Raw genomic sequence first — 23103 nt, 5'->3', positions numbered from 1 at the left:
TTCTGCAGCCACCACTAGGGGGAGCTCCCTGTATACAGAGATACATGATAAGATCCTGTCTTCAGCCACCACTAGGGGGAGCTCCCTGTATACAGAGATACATGATAAGATCCTGTCTGCAGCCACCACTAGGGGGAGCTCCCTGTATACAGAGATACATGATGAGATCTTGTCTGCCGTCACCATTAGGGGGAGCTCCCTGTATACGGAGATACATGATAAGATCCTGCCTGCAGCCAACACTAGGGGGATCTCCCTGTGTACAGAGATACATGAGAACATCCTGTCTGCTTCCATCACTAGGGGGAGCTCCCTGTATACAGAGATACATGATAAGATCCTGCCTGCAGCCACCACTAGCAGGAGCTCCCGGTATACAGAGATACATGATAAGATCCTGTCTGCAGCCACCACTAGGGGAAGCTCCCTGTATACAGAGATACATGATAAGATCCTGTCTGCAGCCACCACTAGGGGGAGCTCCCTGTAAACAGAGATACATGATAAGATCCTGTATGCAGCCACCACTAGGGGGATCTCCCTGTATGCAGAAATACACTGTAGCCACCACTAGGGGGAGCTCCCTGTATACAGAGATACATGATAAGATCCTGTCTGCCGCCACCAGTAGGAGGAGCTCCCTGTATACAGAGATACATGATAAGATCCTGTCTGCAGCCACCACTAGGGGGAGCTCCCTGTATACAGAGATACATGATAAGATCCTGTCTGCAGTCACCACTAGGGGGAGCTCCCTGTTACAGAGATACATGATAAGATCCTGTCTGCATTCACCACTAGGGGGAGCTCCCTGTATACAGAGATACATAAGATCCTGTCTGCAGCCACCACTAGGGGGAGCTCCCTGTTACAGAGATACATGATAAGATCCTGTCTGCAGTCACCACTAGGGGGAGCTCCCTGTATACAGAGATACATAAGATCCTGTCTGCAGCCACCACTAGGGGGAGCTTCTTGTATACAGATATACATGATAAGATCCTGTCTGCAGCCACCAGTAGGAGGAGCTCCCTGTCACGGGGTCCTTCTCCGATACCACACAATCAACAGAGCGAGGGAAGGGTGAACAATCCCAAGACCTTTATTACAGGCAAAATTAGAAGGTCCATAAACAATCCACCACACTGAGGATACAATAGTCCAGAACAAGAATGTAGTCCAGTAACAGAATAAAATGTCCAGGGAGACGAGATTCCAAAACGCTAGCACCAGAGGATAAAAATGGGTCCTTCTCTCTGAAGTGCAGTCTTTACATGATCCTCTCCAAGCAGGAACTGACTTGACCAGCTCCTGTTCTCCCCACCCCCTTCCTTGTGTCCAGGGGTAGTCAAACAGGTTGGGGCGGTTTCCAGGCCTCCCAGAGGAGAACAAAGGAGCCTTGGGGATTAATGCACTACAGGGGGTCATCAAGAGGCAGACACAGTCAGGCTGTAGACCCACAGGGCATCAAGAAAAACACTATGAAAACAAGTGAAATAGAAATATACACAAAATGACATCCACATAAAGGCCCTGTCATACTAAGCGATATCGCTAGCAATATCGCTATAACGTCACTGGTTTTTGTTACGTAGCAGCGATATTGCTAGCGATATCGCTATGTCTGATACTTACCTCTGAGGGCTCCCCCGCTGGTTATCGCTGATCGCGCGAGAATGTCCTGGACCGTTTCTCGTCGTCAGCTTCCTGCTGGGCTTCCTGTGGCGCTGACGAGCGACCCGTGGACGCGGGCGGGAGGACGTCAGGATCGCCTCGTCTGACAGGTAAGTAGCGACTCCCGTCCCCTGCTATGTCGCTGGTGAGATCTGCCTGTGTGGCAGCTCACTAGCGACCACCTAGCAATGCACCAGTGATCCAGACCCATCATATCGCTGGTCGGGATCACTGGTACATCGCTAAGTGTGACAGTACCTTAATATATCACACCATCACAACCTCTCCCCCCCATAGTAAGTGAGCACGCCATGAGGTCTACACAGACCTCTGGCCTGCTCACTTTAGTCCACATTGCTTAGTAATTTATAGTTCCTTGTACAGTGGCAGGGGTAGGTCGGCCTGGGGAGCCTATGGTTCTTCTTGTCGAGACAGTCCATCGGCGTTCTGGTGTTGGCTTCCCCGCTTGTATTGGATGGAGAAGCTGTAGGGTTGTAAGGACAAGCTCCACCGCAGCAATCTTCCATTGTCCCCTGATACGCGGTTCAGCCATGTGAGGGGGTTGTGGTCTGTAACAATTGTAAAGTCTCTGCCATACAAGTAGGGCTGCAATTTTTTTAGCGCCCATACGATGGCAAGGCACTCCTTTTCAATGGTGGCATAGGCAAGTTCCCGATCCAGTAGTTTCCAACTGGCAAAAGCAACAGGATGTTCTTCTCCGGCGGCGTTCACTTGGCTAAGTACTGCCCCAATCCCAAAGGTGGATGCATCTGTCTGCACGAGGAACCTGCGTTTATAATCCGGGGCAGCCTAGACAGGAGCAGTGACGAGGGCAGTCTTTAACGCTGAAAAGGCATCCTCGCATGCGCCGTCCACGTCACATTCCTAGGCATGTTCTTGTGGGTTAGGTCGGTTAGGGGCTTGGCCAAGGTGCTGAAATTAGAAACAAATTTGCGAAAGTAACCAGCAGTTCCTAAAAACGCAAGTACCTGCTTTTTAGTCTGGGGTCTACACCAGTTGCTAATGGCTTCCACCTTGGCAGGCTCAGGCCTTAGTGTCCCACCCCCTACTCTATGCCCGAGGTACTGCACCTCAGCCATCCCTATTTGGCACTTATCAGGGCGAATGGTCAGTCCTGCAGTAAGGATACAGTCCAGCACTATGCCCAAGTGTTTAAGATGTTCCTCCCAGGTTGTGCTAAAAATGGCGATGTTGTCTAAGTAAGCACAGGCAAAGTCCTGACATTGTTGTAACAGTCGATCCACCAGTCTCTGGAAAGTAGCAGGGGCAGTTTTCATGACAAAGGGCATTCCCAGGAACTCAAAAAGCCCAAATGGAGTAATGAAGGCTGAGTGCTCCCGAGCGTCCTCCGTTAGGGGTATCTGCCAGTACCCCTTGCTCAAGTCTAACGTGGTCACAAATTGGGCACTGGCCAGACGATCCAATAGATCATTAATCCTGGGCATGGGATAAGCATCACTCTTGGTGGCATCATTTAGTCGTCTGTAATCAACGCAGAATCGTGTTGTACCATCCTTCTTGGGGACCAGGATGACAGGAGAGGCCCAAGAACTGTGAGATGGCTGAATAACTCCCAGTTGTTTCATCTCCTCCAGTTCGTTCTTTATCATGCCTTGAACAGCCTCTGGAACCCGGTAGGCAGCCTGCTGGATGGGGCGTTGTCCCGGGGTTTCCACATGGTGGCAGGTAAGAGTAGTCTTCCCCGGCTTTGAGGAGAAAGCAGCAGCCCTCGGCCTTAGTACGGCGACAATATCGTCCTTTTGTATATCCGATAAATGGGAGCCCAGGTGCACTTGTTCCAGTGATCCTCCCGCTTGGGCAACCTGGAGGAGATCTGGGAGATACTCGTCGTCGGCCGTATCACTAGGGGGGTGGCAGACAGCTAGAACAGGCAGAGATCGGTCGTGGTAGTCTTTCAGCATGTTAATGTGGACGGTTTTCTGTCGTCGACCGCTAGAGTCCAGGGCAATAACATAGTTAGTGTCATTAATTTTCTTGGCAACCTGATAAGGGCCTTCCCACACTGCTTGAAGCTTGTTGGCAGGGGAAGCAGTAATCATGAGCACTTGCTGTCCTTCCATAAATTCCCGGTTCCTGGCATTACGGTCATACCAGGTTTTTTGTCTGGACTGGGCCATTCGCTGATGTTCTTTAGCGAAGGTAGCTAGCTGGGCGAGACGGTCTCTGAGCTCTAGAACATATTGAACAATGGGCATTCCGGTATCTGAGATATCTCCCTCTAATTGTTCTTTCAGAAGAATGAGAGGACTTCGGACCTTCCAGCTAAACAGTAGTTCGAAGGGAGAGAACCCTGTGGACTCTTGGGGAACCTCCCGATAGGCAAAGAGGAGATGTGGCAGGTACTTTTCCCAGTCTTTCTCAATGTCAACAAAAGCCCTCAGCATATTTTTTAGGGTTCCATTAAAGCGTTCACATAGTCCGTTGGTCTGCGGGTGGTATGGGGTGGTGCGAATGGCTCGAACACCACAGGTATGCCATAGGGACTGGACCAGATCTGACATGAACTGAGTGCCTTGATCCGTAAATATTTCACTAGGAAACCCTACCCGGGTAAAGATGGTAACAAGGGCCTCGGCTACCTTTACTGCTGTAATACTGGACAGGGCCACAGCTTCAGGATACCTAGTGGCATAGTCCACCACGGTCAGGATATATTTTTTCCCTGACCTGCTGGGGTGGGCCAGAGGACCTATGATGTCGACGGCTACACGTTGAAATGGTTCCTCAATTATGGGCTGGGATTGCAGGGGTACCTTATGTCGAGCTCCTGGATGCCGCATTCACTGGCACACATCACAGGTGCGGCAATAATGGGCTACCGACTGCGAGACGCCCGGCCAGTAAAAAACTTTGGGTGAGTCTCTTTTCAGTCCTTTTTCTCCCTTGATGCCCAGCCAAGGGGATGTCATGGGCCAGTTGAAGTAGCTGTGCCCTGTACTTCTGAGGGACAATGAGTTGCCTGGTCGTTGCGTCAGGGTTGCCCTGGTCACAGCCCTTTGTTACACGATAATACAGTCCGTTTTCTCGAGTGAAGCCATCCCCATTATCTCCCATGAGCCCAGTTTCTGCCTTTCGCCTAAGGGCTGCTAAGGTAGTGTCACCCTCTATTTCTCTCCTAAACTCCTCTCTGTCCCAAGACTCTCCCAATGTAGTAGCAGCGAACGTATTGCTTACCGACTGTGATGCGGTTCGTGGTGGTTGCTCCCCGGTGAGGTCCGGATGACGTAGTGCTTGAAGGGCCTGTAGTCGGCTAACTGTTCCCACAAATTGGCACTGTAACTCCCCAATGTCGTTCCCAAGGAGGATATCTGCAGGAAGTCCTCCCATAACTCCAATCCAACACAGTTTTTCTCCACACCAATAATCCAAACGCACAGAAGCTCGCTGTATATATTTGCAGGCACCGCTCGCCAGGACAATGGGAATTCCCGGACCCTGGTAAATTGCCTCGGGTCGAACCACACGGGGGTCAGCGATAGTCAAGAATGCCCCCGTGTCTCTAAATCCTGACACTTTGTATCCTGCAGGTGGCGTTGCCGTTGCACTGAGTAGCTAAAGGACAGAGGCCGGAGTCCGTACACTCCAGGAGGGGTGTCTATGGTGCCGTGGTCGGTGGTCCACTCTGGTGAGGGTGGTGGTAGCTCTTCCTCAGTCGTGGTGGACTGCACAAGATGCACTGGACAAAGGGGGGCTCCCTCAGAATCCTGGAGGGACAGCCAGACTGCAAATGTCCAGGTTGCCCACACCCATAACACCTCCTCTCTGTGATACCCCCAGGTCGTGGTCGGAACTGTTGGGGTCTAGGATTGTGAGGCGTGATTGTCATCGGCTTGCGACTAGGTGGAAGGGCAGATATAATTTAAAGGGGGACGGGGTGCGGGAGCAGGCCGTGGTTCATTGTCTAGAAGGCTCCTCCATTGTGGCCGGATAGTAAGGGCTTCATCGGCCAGGGCTGCAGCTCTATCCACGGTACACGGCGTGCGAACCCGGACCCATTCCCGTACCTCTGCAGGGCACTTGGCAAGAAATTGTTCTATAAGGAACGCCTGTATAACATCTTCCACAATAAAGGCGCTTTCTGCTTCCAGCCATATCCGACATGTCTGGGACATCTTATGTGCATACATCCTAAGCGATCCCCCCGTGGTGCATGGGAGGTCTCGGAACTTGGCCCTATATGAGTCTGGGGTGATAGCATGGTAATCCAGAATAGTCCGCTTTACAATGTTATAATCCCGGTTCCGCAGTGCATCAATGGTTCGGTAAGCCTCCGCCATGCTTACGTTCAGGAGCCCCACTAACAAACGCATCCAGCTAGAGTGGGGCACCTCCATCACAGCACACTGCTGATCAAAGTCTTTGAAGTACCCCTCCACATCTCCGGAAGCCTCATCAAATGGCTTAAACTCTGTCCGGGTGATCCGTACAGGCTCCCGGATCGTTGGGGTTACACTCCACATTGCGTTACTCCTTCTTTCATGCTCCATTGCTTCTTGTCTCTGCTGTGCCCGGCGGGCAGCCTCCTGCTTGAACTCCTGAGAGACGCCGGGGCCCAGAACCGCAATCTCTTCTTCATACCACACCAACCACTGCCTTTTCTGGATGGGGATCCCTGTTTCCAGCGCTCATCCTTCAGACATCTGGGAGGAGGTGGCTGGGCTAGCGCCCACCAGTAGATCGATTAAGGCCTCTTTAGTCAGTCCCTGGTAGTTCAGGCCCAGGTCTCTGGCTCTCTCCTGTAAACTGGATACAGTCCAATTTCTGTACTCACTCTGTGGGTGGTTCTCCATTGGGTTACGCTCTGTTGATCCCACCGCTGCCACCAGTTGTCACGGGGTCCTTCTCTGGTATCACACAATCAACAGAGCGAGGGAAGGGTGAACAATCCCAAGACCTTTTTTACAGGCAAAATTAAAAGGTCCATAAACAATCCACCACACTGAGGATACAATAGTCCAGAACAAGAATGTAGTCCAGTAACAGAATAAAATGTCCAGGGAGACGAGATTCCAAAACGCTAGCACCAGAGGATAAAAATGGGTCCTTCTCTCTGAAGTGCAGTCTTTACATGATCCTCTCCAAGCAGGAACTGACTTGACCAGCTCCTGTTCTCCCCACCCCTTCCTTGTATCCAGGGGTAGTCAAACAGGTTGGGGCGGTTTCCAGGCCTCCCAGAGGAGAACAAAGGAGCCTTGGGGATTAATGCACTACAGGGGGTCATCAAGAGGCAGACACAGTCAGGCTGTAGACCCACAGGGCATCAAGAAAAACACTATGAAAACAAGTGAAATAGAAATACACACAAAATGATATCCACATAGCATATCATACCATCACACTCCCTGTATACAGAGATACATAAGAATCTGTCTGCAGCCACCACTAGGGGGAGGGGGGAGCTCCCTATATAGAGATACATGATAAGATCCTGTCTGCAGCCACCACTGGGGGAGCTCCCTGTATACAGAGATACGTGATAAGATCCTGTCTGCAGTCACCACTAGGGGGAGCTCCATGTATACAGAGATACGTGATAAGATCCTGTCTGCAGTCACCACTAGGGGGAGCTCCATGTATACAGAGATACGTGATAAGATCCTGTCTGCAGCCACCACTAGGGGGAGCTCCCTGTATCTAGAGATACATAATAAGATTCTGTCTGCAGCCACCACTAGGGGGAGCTCCCGAGCTCCCTGTATATAGAGATACATGATAAGATCCTGTCTGCAGCCACCACTAGGGGGAGCTCCCTGTATACAGAGATACATGATAAGATCCTGTCTGCAGCCACCACTAGGGGGAGCTCCCTGTATCTAGAGATACATGATAAGATCCTGTCTGCAGCCACCACTAGGGGGAGCTCCCTGTATACAGAGATACATGATAAGAATCTGTCTGCAGTCATCACTAGGGGGAGCTCCCTGTATACAGAGATACATTATAAGAATCTGTCTGCAGTCATCACTAGGGGGAGTTCCCTGTATACAGAGATACATGATAAGATCCTGTCTGCAGCCACCACTAGGGGGAGCTCTCTGTATACAGAGATACATGATAAGATCCTGTCTGCAGTCATCACTAGGGGGAGTTCCCTGTATACAGAGATACATGATAAGATCCTGTCTGCAGCCACCACTAGGGGGAGTTCTCTGTATACAGAGATACATGATAAGATCCTGTCTGCAGCCACCACTAGAGATACATGATAAGATCCCGTCTGCAGCCACCACTAGGGGGAGCTCCCTGTATACAGAGATACATGATAAGATCCTGTCTGCAGCTACCACTAGGGAGAGTTCCCTGTATGCAGAGATACATGATAAGATCCTGTCTGCAGCCACCACTAGGGGGAGCTCCCTGTATACAGATATATATGATAAGATCCTGTCTGCAGCCACCACTAGGGGGAGCTCCCTGTATACAGAGATATATGATAAGATCCTGTCTGCAGTCACCACTAGGGGGAGCTCTCTGTATACAGAGATACATGATAAGATCCAGTCTGCAGTCACCACTAGGGGGAGATCTCTGTATACAGAGATACATGATAAGATCCTGTCTGCAGCCACCACTAGGGGGAGCTCCCTGTATACAGAGATACATGATAAGATCCTGAATGCAGCCATCACTAGGGGGAGCTCCCTGTATACAGAGATACATGATAAGGTCCTGTGTGCAGTCACCACTAGGGGGAGCTCCCTGTATACAGAGATACATGCTATTATTCTGTTATGGACTGACCTGGTTGGAGTAGTGATATTGCAACCATTAGGGGCAGCATTGGGCAGATAGTGTATTCTGGAATAGCCAAGGGGTCAATACACAGGAACAACAGTGTAGTTTGAAGGAATAAGCAGGAATTGTAGTCAAGAAGCCAGAGGTCGTTCACCAGGAGCAGCAGTGTCGTTTGAAGGAATAGAAGGTGGAAGGGAGCTTGACTAAAGTAGGGTAGCTCAATAATCATGCAAAGAACTGAGTGCAAGGCCAGGTTTAAATAGGGTGTGCAATAAGAAAGAGCCAATCAGGAACTCAGGGAGGAGACATCAGCAACAACATGGATTCAAGTATTTGGATAAGCAGAGATCTGTCCAGCGAGCTAAATAGCTCAGAAGGAAGAGCGGCCGACTGGTAGACCAGAGCTGCTGAGTTTGAATCCTGACAGTACTCCTCTCATTCCAGGATGGACTCTGAACATCTCAGGCGCTGGCTCCTCTGGATGTCTCCGAATAAAAACTCTTGTAATCCTGGGTACATGGACGTTGCCCTCCAGCTTCCTTGAATTATCTTCTGGTCCATAACCCCTCCATAGTATGAAAGATTTGTAGTCTCTCTCTAAATTGTCTAGAATTCCATCAGCGTTGCACTCTTTTTCACCATGGACTGTTTCTGGTGGAGGAGGTGGCTGAGTTCTTCATTGAGTATCTTGAGCAAGGACACAGGGTGAATTTTCAGACTGCTGGGAAGGTTTTAAGCAGAAAGCAACAGGGTTAATTTGAGCAGAGATCTGAAAAGGTCCGATGAATTTTTGACCCAATTTAGAAGCCGGTACGTTTGTCTTCAGATTTTTGGTAGAAAGCCAAACCTGGTCACCGACCTGAAGGGTAGGACGGGCTTTGTGCCATTTATCTGCTGTTTTTTTTATCATCTTCTTGGGCCCTTTGTAACATCTCAGTGCTTTCTGCAACTCTGTCTGTTTATAACTGCAGGAACCGAGGTATTGAATGGAAGATTAGGAATGAGTACTGGATGGAAGCCATAGTTAGCAAAGAATGGGCTTTGGGAAGTAGAACTGTGTTTGGAGTTATTATGGGCAAATTCTGCTGTTGGAAGATCATCCACCCGGTCATCCTGGAGGTAAGAAATAAAACAGCGCAGGTATTGTTCAAGGGTTTGGTTAGTTCTCTCAGTCTGGCCATTGGATTGTGGGTGGAAGGCAGTAGACACATTGACATTAACTCCTAACGCTGCACAGAAGCTTTTCCAAAATCTTGATGTAAACTGAACACCTCTATCAGGAAAGACATTGTCAAGAATCCCATGCAGCCTGAAGACCTCTTTGACCACTAATTCTGCAGTTTCTTCAGCGGTAGGAATTCCTTTAGTCGGAATAGAATGGACCATCTTTGTGAGCCGATCCACCTCAACAAGGATAACAGCCATTTCCTTTGAGGGAGGAAGGTCCACGATAAAATCCATTGAGATTGATCCCCAAAGCCTGGATGGAGCTGGAAGAGGCTGAAGACGTCCTAGAGGAGAAGATCGTGGCGTCTTGTTCCGTGCACATGTTAAACAGGAAGAAACATATTTTCTCACGTCCTTCCTACAATTAGGTCACCAAAAAGACTGAAGTAGTAGTTCTTGCGTTTTCATGACTCCAGGATGTCCCTCAAGTTTACAATCATGGACACGTATGAGGACTTCAAGTCGAGCAGATTCGAGGACATATATTTGGTGGTTCTGCATCCAAAATCCCTCCTTAAAGGAAAGATCAATGTCTTTAGAAGGATGATTAAGAAAGAAGTCAATTTGGTATCCAAATTTTCAGCAAAAATTTATTGTAGTCCCATATTCCCAAAACATTTTTGGACGTAGAATGGTACAGCCAGTGCTAGACCTCTCCTGAGGTTCGGTGAATATCTTGGACGGAGCACCAGCCTTGCCATTGCTTGAACCAGGCCCATAAGAAATTATAGAATTAAACCTGGAGAACAATAAGGCCCAGCATGCTCGTCTTGCAGACAACCTCTTAGCTATACGGATAAATTCTACATCTTTGCGGTTATTAAGAGCAGTCACCGGATGATTGGCTCCTTCCAAAAGATGTCTCCGTTCGGAGAAGGCAACTTTAATGGCTAACAGTTCCTTATTCCCAATGTCATAGTTCTTTTCTGCAGCTGACATGGTATGAGAAAGGAAATGCACATGGATGAAGCTGCAACTTGTCCCCAACTCGCTGAGACAACACGGCTCCCACCGCAGAGTCTGAGGCGGCTACTCCGACAACAAGCGGCAGGGCAGGGTTTGGATGGACCAGTAATGGTCCAGAAGGAAAAAGTGTCTTTAGTGTGTCAAGCACCATTTGCGCCCCTGGAGCCTAGAGAAAGACTCTGGTTTTCTTTGTCAGTGAAGTAATTAGTAAGATAATTTTTGAAAAGTTTTTAATGAATCTTCTGTAGAAATTTGCAAATCCTGTAAAGCGCTGAACGTCTTTTACATTTCTTGGGGTAGGGCAGTCAAATCCCGCTCTGATCTTACTGGGATCCTGCTCAGACCTTCTGGGGAGATGATATATCCCAGGAATTGAGTTCTGGTTTGTTCGAATTCACCTCTTTCGAGTTTAATATAGAGATGGTGTCAAGCACGCGCCTTGGCAGGTTGGCGCGAGCGAAGGGGTTGTGGACCTACTGTGCCACAAACCAGACTACCCTGGAAGGGGCGTAACTAATGCAGCTACCTCGGTCCTTACTGGAGCCTCTGATGGTGAGGTCAGGCTTGTGCGGCAGGCAGCTGCCAGGTGCCACTCCAGGGCGGCGTCTGGCTGTGGCTGCTGATCCCACTGGGGAACAGGACACTAACACAGGTGCAACTGACAGGCAGGTGAGCACAGCAGGCGGGCATGGCTTAGACACTATCAGGCGTCACGGCTGAGACACAGGCAGGCGGGCACGGCTGAGACACAGGCAGGCGGGCACGGCTGAGACACAGGCAGGCGGGCACGGCTGAGACACAGGCAGGCGGGTACGGCTGAGACACAGGCAGAGGGGAAGGCTGACTGGGAAGGCACAGGGACATGGACAGGAAGGAGTGTATGGAATAGGTAGAGACCTGTTCACACAGGAGGTGCAGGTACGGGAAAGATGGGAATATAGATTGGTATGAAGGAACAGGTTTGGACCTGTTCACACTGGACAAGAACTGCAAGGCTGCAGAGAGGAGCTGCAGTTAGCAGCAAAAGGTTCTGCAGAAGCAGAACAAAGCAGAACTGCAGAAGTGCGGAGCAGGCAGAGCTGCAAGAGTGTGGATCACAGGCAGAGCCGCAAGAGTGCGGAGCACAGGCAGACGGAGAGGACGCAAGGATAGACACGGCAAGGAAAGGAGTACAGACAAGGAGACTGACAGAGGTAGGACTGAGTACAGACACGGTCAGGAACAGGAACAATAACACAGGGACCAGGATATTCTGCCTGCTGGAGGGCAGGCGGACAGGTACAAGATAAAGTTAGGAACTAGCCTTCAGAGAAGGCAAAATACAGGACAGGACCTGGCAGCTCAGTAGCAAGACACTAATTGAGTAAAGGCATTGCTCAGGCATCCTCCTATGGGCGAGGATGCCTTCAGTACTGGAGACCTCTTGACAATTGGCCAGGGACAGATTAGGCAGGTGCGCAGGTAGAATGTCTCTCTATGTGGGCTGTATATACTGTCTGCTGTTAGCTCCCCCTAGGTAGAATGTGTAATGTATCTCTATGGGAGCTGTATACACTGTGTGCTGTGAGCTCCCCCTAGTGGTGACTGCAGGTAGAATGTATAATGTATCTCTATGAGAGCTGTATACAGTGTGTGCTGTGAGTTCCCCCTAGTGGTGACTGCAGGTAGAGTGTGCAATGTATCTCTATGGGAGCTGTATACACTGTGTGCTGTGAGCTCCTCCTAGTGGAGACTGCGGGTAGAATGTATAATGTATCTCTATGGGAGCTGTATACACTGTGTGCTGTGAGCTCCCCCTAGTGGTGACTGCAGTTAGAGTGTATAATGTATCTCTATGTGAGCTGTATACACTGTGTGCTGTGAGCTCCTCCTAGTGGAGACTGCGGGTATAATGTATCTCTATGGGAGCTGTATACACTGTGAGCTCCTCCTAGTGGTGACTGCAAGTAGAGTGTATAATGTATCTCTATGGTAGCTGTATAAACTGTGCTGTGAGCTCCTCCTAGTGGTGACTGCAGGTAGAATGTATAATGTATCTCTATGGGAGCTGTATATAGTGTGCTGTGAGCTCCCCTAGTGGTGACTGCAGGTAGAGTGTATAATGTATCTCTATGGGAGCTATATACACTGTGTGCTGTGAGATCCTCCTAGTGGTGACTGCAGGTAGAATGTATAATGTATCTCTATGGGAGCTGTATATAGTGTGCTGTGAGCTCCCCTAGTGGTGACTGCAGGTAGAGTGTATAATGTATCTCTATGGGAGCTGTATACACTGTGTGCTGTGAGCTCCCCCTAGTGGTGACTGCGGGTATAATGTACTGTATAATGTATCTCTATGGGAGCTGTATACACTGTGTGCTGTGAGCTCCTCCTAGTGGTGACTGCGGGTAGAGTGTACACTGTGTTCCAAATTATTATGCAAATGATATTTTTCTCTGATTTTCCTAAATAGTCGGTACAAATGACAGTCAGTCTAATAAAAGTCATCACCGGTTAGAGTATACATCGAATTTTATTGAAGAAACCTCCCAATAATAACAGTATAATCTCCAAAATGAATAAAAACTCAAATTGCACTGTTCCAAATTATTAGGCACAGTAGAATTTCTAAACATTTGATCTGTTTTAAAGAACTGAAAATGTTCATTTGTGGAATTTGCAGCATTAGGAGGTCACATTCACCGAACAAAAAAGCTATTTAACTCCAAAACCTCCTAACAGGCCAAGTTACATGCTATCATAGGAACCCTTCTGTGATGTCACCTTCACAATTCTTACATCCATTGAACTTGTGCGTTTTTGGAGAGTTTCTGCTTGTATTTCTTTGCATGAAGTCAGAATAGTCTCCCAGAGCTGCTGTTCTGATGTGACCGGCCTCCCACCCTCATAGATCATTTGCTTGATGATACTCCAAAGGTTCTCTATAGGGTTGAGGTCAGGGAAAGATGGTGGCCACACATGAGTTTATCTCCTTTTATGCCTATAGCAGTCAATGACTCAGAGGTATTCTTTGCAGCATGAGATGGTGTATTGTCATGCATGAAGATGATTTTGCTCCTGAAGGCACGTTTCTGCTTTTTATACCATGGAAGACAGCTGTCAGTCAGAAACTCTATACTTTGCAGAGGTCATTTTCACACCTTCAGGAACCTTAAAGAGCCCCATCAGCTGTTTCCCCATGATTCCGGCCCAAAACATGACTCCTCCACCTCCTTGCTGACGTCGCAGCCTTGTTGGGACATAGTGGCCATCCACCAACCATCCACTACTCCATCCATCTGGATCATCCAGGGTTGCTCGACACTCATCAGTAAACAAGACTGTTTGAAAATTAGTCTTCATGTATGTCAGGGCCCACTGCTACAATTTCTGCTTGTGAACACTTTTTAGGGGTGGCCGAATAGTAGGTTTATGCACCACAGCAAGGCTTTGAAGGATCCTACACCTTGAGGTTCGAGGGACTCCAGAGGCACCAGCAGCTTTAAATATCTGTTTGTTGGTTTGTAATGGCTTTTTAGCAGCCGCTCTCTTAATCCGATGAACTTGCCTGGCAGAAACCTTCCTCATTCTGCCTTTATCAGCACAAACATGTCTGTGCTCAGAATCAGCCACAAATCTCTTAACAGTATGATGGTCACGTTTAAGTTTTTGGGAAATATCTAATGTTTTCATCTCCTGACCAAGGCATTGCACTATTTGATGCTTTTCAACAGTAGAGAGATCTTTTTTCTTTCCTAAATTCCTTGAAACCTGTTCCCTGCTTAATAATGTGGAACATCATTCTTAAGTAGCTTTCCTTTAATTGGGCTCACCTGGTAAACTAATTATCACAGGCGTTTGAGATTGATTTCAGTGATCCAAAGAGCCCTGATACACAATACCATCTATGAGTTTATTTGAAAAACAAAAAATTACATCTTTATGACACTTAAATCTAATTTGCATAATAATTTGGAACACAGTGTATAATGTATCTCTATGGGAGCTGTATACACTGTGTGCTGTGAGCTCCTCCTAGTGGTGACTGCAGGTAGAATGTATAATGTATCTCTATGGGAGCTGTATACATTGTGTGCTGTGAGCTCCTCCTAGTGGTGACTGCAGGTAGAATGTATAATGTAGCTCTATGGGAGCTGTATACACTGTGTGCTGTGAGCTCTTCCTAGTGGTGACTGCAGGTAGAATGTATAATGTATCTCTATGGGAGCTGTATACACTGTGTGCTGTGAGCTCCTCCTAGTGGTGACTGCAGGTAGAATGTATAATGTATCTCTATGGGAGCTGTATACACTGTGTGCTGTGAGCTCCTCCTAGTGGTGACTGCAGGTAGAATGTATAATGTATCTCTATGGGAGCTGTATACACTGGGTGCTGTGAGCTCCTCCCAGTGGTGACTGCAGGTAGAGTGTATAATGTATCTCTATGGGAGCTGTATACACTGTGTGCTGTGAGCTCCCCTAGTGGTGACTGCAGGTAGAATGTATAATGTATCTCTATGGGAGCTGTATACACTGTGTGCTGTGAGCTCCCCTAGTGGTGACTGCAGGTAGAATGTATAATGTATCTCTATGGGAGCTGTATACACTGTGTGCTGTGAGCTCCCCTAGTGGTGACTGCAGGTAGAATGTATAATGTATCTCTATGGGAGCTGTATACACTGTGTGCTGTGAGCTCCCCTAGTGGTGACTGCAGGTAGAATGTATAATGTATCTCTATGGGAGCTGTATACACTGTGTGCTGTGAGCTCCCCTAGTGGTGACTGCAGGTAGAATGTATAATGTATCTCTATGGGAGCTGTATACACTGTGTGCTGTGAGCTCCCCTAGTGGTGACTGCAGGTAGAATGTATAATGTATCTCTATGGGAGCTGTATACACTGTGTGCTGTGAGCTCCCCTAGTGGTGACTGCAGGTAGAATGTATAATGTATCTCTAAGGGAGCTGTATACACTGTGTGCTGTGAGCTCCCCTAGTGGTGACTGCAGGTAGAATGTATAATGTATCTCTATGGGAGCTGTATACACTGTGTGCTGTGAGCTCCCCTAGTGGTGACTGCAGGTAGAATGTATAATGTATCTCTAAGGGAGCTGTATACACTGTGTGCTGTGAGCTCCTCTAGTGGTGACTGCAGGTAGAATGTATAATGTATCTCTATGGGAGCTGTATACACTGTGTGCTGTGAGCCCCCCCTAGTGGTGACTGCAGGTAGAATGTATAATGTATCTCTATGGGAGCTGTATACACTGTGTGCTGTGAGCTCCTCTAGTGGTGACTGCAGGTAGAATGTATAATGTATCTCTATGGGAGCTGTATACACTGTGTGCTGTGAGCTCCCCTAGTGGTGACTGCAGGTAGAATGTATAATGTATCTCTATGGGAGCTGTATACATAGTGTGCTGTGAGCTCCTCCTAGTGGTGACTGCAGGTAGAGTGTATAATGTATCTCTATGGGAGCTGTATACACTGTGTGCTGTGAGCGCCTCCTAGTGGTGACTGCAGGTAGCATGTATAATGTATCTCTATGGGAGCTGTATACACTGTGTGCTGTGAGCGCCTCCTAGTGGTGACTGCAGGTAGAGTGTATAATGTATCTCTATGGAAGCTGTATACACTGTGTGCTGTGAGCTCCTCCTAGTGGTGACTGCAGGTAGCATGTATAATGTATCTCTATGGGAGCTGTATACACTGTGTGCTGCGAGCTCCTCCTAGTGGTGACTGCAGGTAGAGTGTATAATGTATCTCTATGGGAGCTGTATACACTGTGTGCTGTGAGCTCCTCCTAGTGGTGACTGCAGGTAGCATGTATAATGTATCTCTATGGGAGCTGTATACACTGTGTGCTGTGAGCTCCCCTAGGGGTGACATTGATATTTTCCCTTTTTAATATCCAGTGGTTGGAGTGTTATTTTTGTTGCTCACCTCTGTGATGTTTCCTTCCATGTTGCTGATATTTCTGATATTATGTAGTGTTTTGTGCGCTGCAGCATCTCGGGGATCTGTGTGAGTAGGACTAGGTTCGGGTGGTTGCACTTTATTTCCCGAGCTGCCTGTGGTCGGGGTCCTGTGACGCACCTCGGGGCTGCACCTTCTGCCCCTCAGTTTCCTTTCTCCTTCATCTCCGCAGATTTTCCTCTCCGCGATCAGTTTTGCATATTTTGCAAAAGCTTTAACTGGAAGTTACCTGAAAAGTTCAATCACTCAGATAGAACGAAGATTTGAACTCCCATCATCCCTGGTCGGCACCATGGACGGAAGCTTTGAAATTGGTGCGTGGTCATAAAAATGTCATCACCCTGTCCCCCAGTGTCATTACCCTGTCCCCCAGTGTCATTACCCTGTCCCCATGTAACAAGAGCGATGGGGGGGAAATTATGGCCGAGTTACTTAAAGGCGCAGTACACATAGTCCTCTGAGCCAACGGTCAGCGAGCTTCCCCAGTCTCTTGTACATAGATGAGACCGACACAGCTTTTCCCGCAGTTTACCTCCTTCTCTCTCCGGCCTCGATAGTCCACGTGAAACAGAGTCCAAAAAGGCAACTGTTCTCCAACAGGGAATAAAGTTTAATGAACAGGGAGGAAATCGGATGAGAGAGTCCAACACTGGCTTCCTGATCTCCCCCTGCACTCTCCACAACAGTACCCACAACAGCCGCAGCAGCCGAAGATCTGCAGTAGTCCGTGCACTGGAATCTGGGTGCCTGAGACCCCTTCAGCGGGGGCCCTTCCAGAGTCCTGGGGCCAGTGTTGCAGTGCTTAGCCCTCCTTCAGGCCTTAGGGTCTTCTTAGTCCATGGGGCCATTTTTAGTCCTCAGTCTGAGGCAGCAGATCTCTCCCCTCCAGGAGTCTGGCAGTGCCCCTGTCTGCTCAGGCTGTAGCTTCCCTCTCCCCTGAGGCTGCCAGTCCAGCCCACAGAGTTAACCATTAGTTGTCCCTACATAACTACAGGCAGCAAATTGACATCATAGATACAAAGGTAATTAAAGGGAACATCCACAATACAACATATTTATATACGGTGCACAGGGGGCCACACTGAGAAGGGGAGGGTGCAACAGAGGGGACCGGCCAGCTCATTACACCCCCAGTGCCATTACTGTACCCCTAGTGTCATTACCACCCCAATGTCATTACCCTGCCCCCAGTGTCATTACCCTGCCCCCAGTGTCATTACCCTGCCCCCAGTGTCATTACCCTGCCCATAGTGTCATTACCCTGCCCCTAGTGTCATTACCCTGCCCCCAGTGACATTACCCTGCACCCAGTGTCATTATCGCCACCCAATGTCATTACCATCTCCCAGGGTCTCTTGTTTCCCCCAGTATCATTACTGCCCCCTCAGTGTCCCCAGGCCTGGCTGCACTGTCACACTGTGACGAGCTCTCCTGCTGTGGCCCTTCTTCCTGCAGGGAATGTCCTGGTCATCACTCTGGTCAGTTTTTTTGGGGCCCAGCGGCACCGGGGGCGGCTGATCGGCGGCGGCTGCCTGCTCATGGCGGCCGGAACCTTCCTCATCGCGCTGCCGCACTTCATCATGGCGCGGTAAGTCGGGGTCAGTATTGGGGGGATCAGGTGTGGGGGCAGCAGTCCCCGGCTGTCACAGATGACACCCCCGCCATGTCCATGGAAGACAGGGGGTTAATAGTGCCAGAGTGAAGCACGACCCCCAGACGGGATGCGCGGCCACATCGCACAGGCGGGGCTAGGCTCCGCTCCCTGTGCTGTAACCACGCCCCCTGGCACCATGATTGACAGCTCACAGTGCAGGTTACGGTACAGTGAGCGGAGCCTGGCGCCGCCTCAGGACTGACACAGGGTCACCTTCTCCCGGTAGTGCTGCAGCGACGAAATGGCTCCACTGATCCCTGCTTACGATATTCACAGTTACACGTATGACAGCGCCCCCAGCTGGACGGCGAACGCCAGCGACAGCTTCTTCCCGTGTCTGCAACATGGCACCGGCCAGAAATATGCTGCAAAGGAGCCAGGTACTACAGCCAGAGCAGTGCTCATCCAGGGCCTCCAGGTGCACACAGCCTCAGTCCTGGAACTTAAAGGCAGAGGAGGGGGATGCAGCTGCAGCTTCTGTCTGTGCGGTTACATACTGTGAGGGGGAGGAGGGGGATGCAGCTGCAGCTTCTATGCCTGTGGGGTTACATACTGTGAGGGGGAGGAGGGGGATGCAGCTGCAGCTTCTATGCCTGTGGGGTTACATACTGTGAGGGGGAGGAGGGGGATGCAGCTGCAGCTTCTATGCCTGTGGGGTTACATACTGTGAAGGGAGGAGGGGGATGCAGCTGCAGCTTCTGTCTGTGAGGTTACATACTGTGAGGGGAGGAGGGGGATGCAGCTGCAGCTTCTATGCCTGTGGGGTTACATACTGTGAGGGGGAGGAGGGGGATGCAGCTGCAGCTTCTATGCTTGTGGGGTTACATACTGTGAGGGGGAGGAGGGGGATGCAGCTGCAGCTTCTATGCCTGTGGGGTTACATACTGTGAAGGGAGGAGGGGGATGCAGCTGCAGCTTCTGTCTGTGCGGTTACATACTGTGAGGGGAGGAGGGGGATGCAGCTGCAGCTTCTATGTCTGTGAGGTTACATACTGTGAGGGGAGGAGGGGGATGCAGCTGCAGCTTCTATGTCTGTGAGGTTACATACTGTGAGGGGAGGAGGGGGATGCAGCTGCAGCTTCTATGTCTGTGAGGTTACATACTGTGAGGGGAGGAGGGGGATGCAGCTGCAGCTTCTATGTCTGTGAGGTTACATACTGTGATGGGGAGGAGGGGGATGCAGCTGCAGCTTCTATGCCTGTGGGGTTACATACTGTGAGGGGAGGAGGGGGATGCAGCTGCAGCTTCTGTCTGTGAGGTTACATACTGTGAGAGGGAGGAGGGGGATGCAGCTGCAGCTTCTATGCCTGTGGGGTTACATACTGTGAGGGGGAGGAGGGGGATGTAGCTGCAGCTTCTGTCTGTGAGGCTACATACTGTGAGAGGGAGGAGGGGGATGCAGCTGCAGCTTCTATGCCTGTGGGGTTACATACTGTGAGGGGAGGAGGGGGATGTAGCTGCAGCTTCTGTCTGTGAGGCTACATACTGTGAGAGGGAGGAGGGGGATACAGCTGCAGCTTCTATGCCTGTGGGGTTACATACTGTGAGGGGAGGAGGGGGATGCAGCTGCAGCTTCTATGCCTGTGGGGTTACATACTGTGAGGGGAGGAGGGGGATGCAGCTGCAGCTTCTGTCTGTGAGGCTACATACTGTGAGAGGGAGGAGGGGGATGCAGCTGCAGATTCTATGCCTGTGGGGTTACATACTGTGAGGGGAGGAGGGGGATGCAGCTGCAGTTTGTGTGTGTGGTTAGAATGCTGTAAGACTGGGTAGGAGACGTTACATCTGATTGGCTTAGCGCACATGATATCGCAGAAGATCAACAGGCCAAAAAGAAGTAGAAAATCTGCAGGACCCAGAGACTTCCACTTGTACAGTGCCTTGCGAAAGTATTCGGCCCCCTGGAACTTTTCAACCTTTTCCCACATATCATGCTTCAAACATAAAGATACCAAATGTAAATTTTTGGTGAAGAATCAACAACAAGTGGGGCACAATTGTGAAGTTGAACGAAATTTATTGGTTATTTTACATTTTTGTAGAGATTCAAAAGCTGAAAAGTGGGGCGTGCAATATTATTCAGCCCCTTTACTTTCAGTGCAGCAAACTCCCTCCAGAAGTTCATTGTGGATCTCTGAATGATCCAATGTTCTCGTAAATGACTAATGATGATAAATATAATCCACCTGTGTGTAATCAAGTCTCCGTATAAATGCACCTGCTCTGTGATCGTCTCAGGGTTCTGTTTGATGCACTGAGAGCGTCATGAAGACCAAGGAACACAACAGGCAGGTCCGTGATACTGTTGTGGAGAAGTTTAAAGCCGGATTTGGATACAAAATGATTTCCAAAACTTTAAACATCCCAAGGAGCACTGTGCAAGCGATCATATTGAAATGGAAGGAGTATCATACCACTGCAAATCTACCAAGACCCGGCCGTCCCTCTAAACTTTCATCTCACACAAGGAGAAGACTGATCAGAGATGCAGCCAAGAGGCCCATGATCACTCTGGATGAACTGCAGAGATCTACAGCTGAGGTGGGACAGTCTGTCCATAGGACAACAATCAGTCGTACACTGCACAAATCTGGCCATTATGGAAGAGTGGCAAGAAGAAAGCCATTTCTCAAAGATATCCATAAAAAGTGTCGTTTAACGTTTGCAACAAGCCACCTGGGAGATGTCATGATCTCAGTGCGGGTTTGACTCGCACACGTGGGGTTAATGTTTGGAACCAGTGCTGAGTACTGGCATTTCTGGGGTTAAAGGTTGTGATCCCGATGCAGGCTTACCTGCACACCTGGGGCTATGATTGTGGCCTCTCCCTGGTTCTGGGGGAGGCTTCTTATAGCCTCAGGACGCTCCCATCCCTGTCAGTTATACTTTCGCCCTTGGCATTGTGTGGTGACCCCTGAGTGTGTTAGTGCTGTGTTCTGGTTACTTGATTCTCTGTGTATGACTCGGTCTGTTCCCTGGATATCGCTTTGGATTCTGCTTGGTACCTCCTATGTCTGTTTGGTTTTGATCTCTGCTTGGCCCTGACTATCCGCTCTGTCTCATCCCTGGTACTGTACTGTGATCCTGTGTATGACCTTTTGCTTTGTCTGACCTCCCGTCTGTTTATCCCTCCTGTACCTCGCTGGTCTGTACTGTGCATGACTTCTGCTTTGCCATAATCTGAGTTCTCTGGCTTCTCTGACACTATTAGCCTGAAGCACGCTTTGTCACCTCTGCTGCCCTGCTCCCCAGGTAACTCTTAGCACTGCTTCTGTACTCAGGACACGTTCACTGGCTCTATGAGCAAGTGCAGTGCGGTGTCTCTGACATTATAACTGACCCTTTCAGTTGTTTTTTTTTGGGTTTTTTTTCTGAAGAAAAAAAAAAAAGTGTGTGTTATCCTCATGGATCCCATACAAGCCTTGGCTGATCAGGTCAAGCACCTGACCCAAATGTTCCATAAGCTCAATGTGGAACAACGCACGATGGCCCAGACCCAGCAACAGTTGGTGGTTACTGTGCAGGGGGCTGTCGCTGCAGGGGCTTCTGGTTCTGGGGATAGGGATGTGTCATTAGCGTCCCCCGAATCTCCGGTCAAATTGCCAGACCTTTTCTCAGGGGATAAAAAGGAGTTCAGGTCTTTCAGAGAAGGATGCAAGCTTTTTTTTCTCTAAGGCCCCGCTCCTCCGGGGATGAGTTCCAGAGGGTGGGGGTCATTATTTCCCTACTTCGGGGGGCTCCGCAAGCATGGGCTTTCTCTCTGTCTTCCTCTGCTCCTGAACGTATGTCAGTGAACGCATTCTTTGAGGCCCTCGGGCACATTTATGATGAACCTGACCGAGTGCGATTGGCAGAGGACATGGTGATGAGTGTCTGTCAGGGGAAACACACAGCTGAGTGGTTTTGTTCTGAGCTCCGCCGCTGGGCGGCAGAGGTCTCTTGGAGCGACGCCGCACTCCGAGGACTCTTTCGCAGAGGCTTGTCCGAGCGGCTGCAGGATGCCTTGACGTTACATCCCCCACCTAACACTCTCGAGGACGCCATGACCCAGGCCGTCCGGATGGACCGCAGGCTGCGGGCCAGAGGGGTGATGCAGGTGGATACTCCATTATTCCCCAGTGGAAAAGAGACTGCCCCTGAGCCCATGGATGTAGGCGCCCTCTCCCTGAAGGATACGGAGAGGAAACGCCGGAAGGACAAGCAGTTATGCTTTTACTGCGGTAAAACGGGACATTGGAAAAGGGAGTGTCCTGATTGCACGTCTTCAACCCGGTCGGCGGGAAACGACTAGGTCTGGGTAGTCAACGAGGAGGCTGCTCAGACCCTCAGGTACCATTTTCCTCATTTTCTAAAGTAGTACTGCCTGTGGAACTGTTTGTCGATGGTAGTTCTTTTTCCTCTACAGCCTTCGTGGACTGCGGATCATCTATTAATCTTATTGACTCCCAATTGGTCACACACTGTAAGATAGGGACAGTTAGGCTCAAGGTTCCGATCAAGGTGATGACCATTGACTCATCTCCCCTCACTAAGGAGGGAATTCGCTTTATGTCTGATGTGTTTTCGCTCAGAGTGGGCGCTACTCATGTGGAAAACATAAGTTGTTTTGTGCTGGACAATCTACCTGCAGGGTTGGTGTTGGGCATGCCCTGGTTACAACGCCATAACCCAGTTATTAACTGGAAAATGGGGGAGATTGTACAATGGGGGTTTAATGATTTTGAGTTATGTGATAAATCCGCACTGCTGGTTGAACCTGTTAAATCTGTGTCTGTATCATCTGTCGAGCTGGAAGGTATTCCGGAATGCCTGAAGGACTTCGAAGATGTATTCTCCGAAAGCGAGGCCGAGACG

General features: G+C 49.5%; 1 protein-coding gene across 1 annotated transcript in view; it reads left to right on the top strand.

Moving 5' to 3' along the window:
- SLCO1C1 (solute carrier organic anion transporter family member 1C1) overlaps positions 1–23103 on the top strand; it is a 245412-nt gene that overhangs the window by 24245 nt on the left and 198064 nt on the right. The window contains exons 3-5 of the mRNA XM_073562346.1: positions 16768–16909; positions 18051–18183; positions 18526–18629. Of these exons, the coding sequence (XP_073418447.1) occupies positions 16768–16909; positions 18051–18183; positions 18526–18629 (379 nt within the window). The remainder of the gene's footprint in view (positions 1–16767; positions 16910–18050; positions 18184–18525; positions 18630–23103) is intronic.

The sequence above is a fragment of the Dendrobates tinctorius genome, unplaced genomic scaffold, assembly GCF_039654945.1.
Source record: "Dendrobates tinctorius isolate UK_male_01 unplaced genomic scaffold, ASM3965494v1 ptg000348l, whole genome shotgun sequence".
NCBI lineage: Eukaryota > Metazoa > Chordata > Amphibia > Anura > Dendrobatidae > Dendrobates > Dendrobates tinctorius.
The sequence above is the reverse complement of the archived record's forward strand: the minus strand, read 5'-3'. Positions and strand labels throughout refer to the sequence as shown.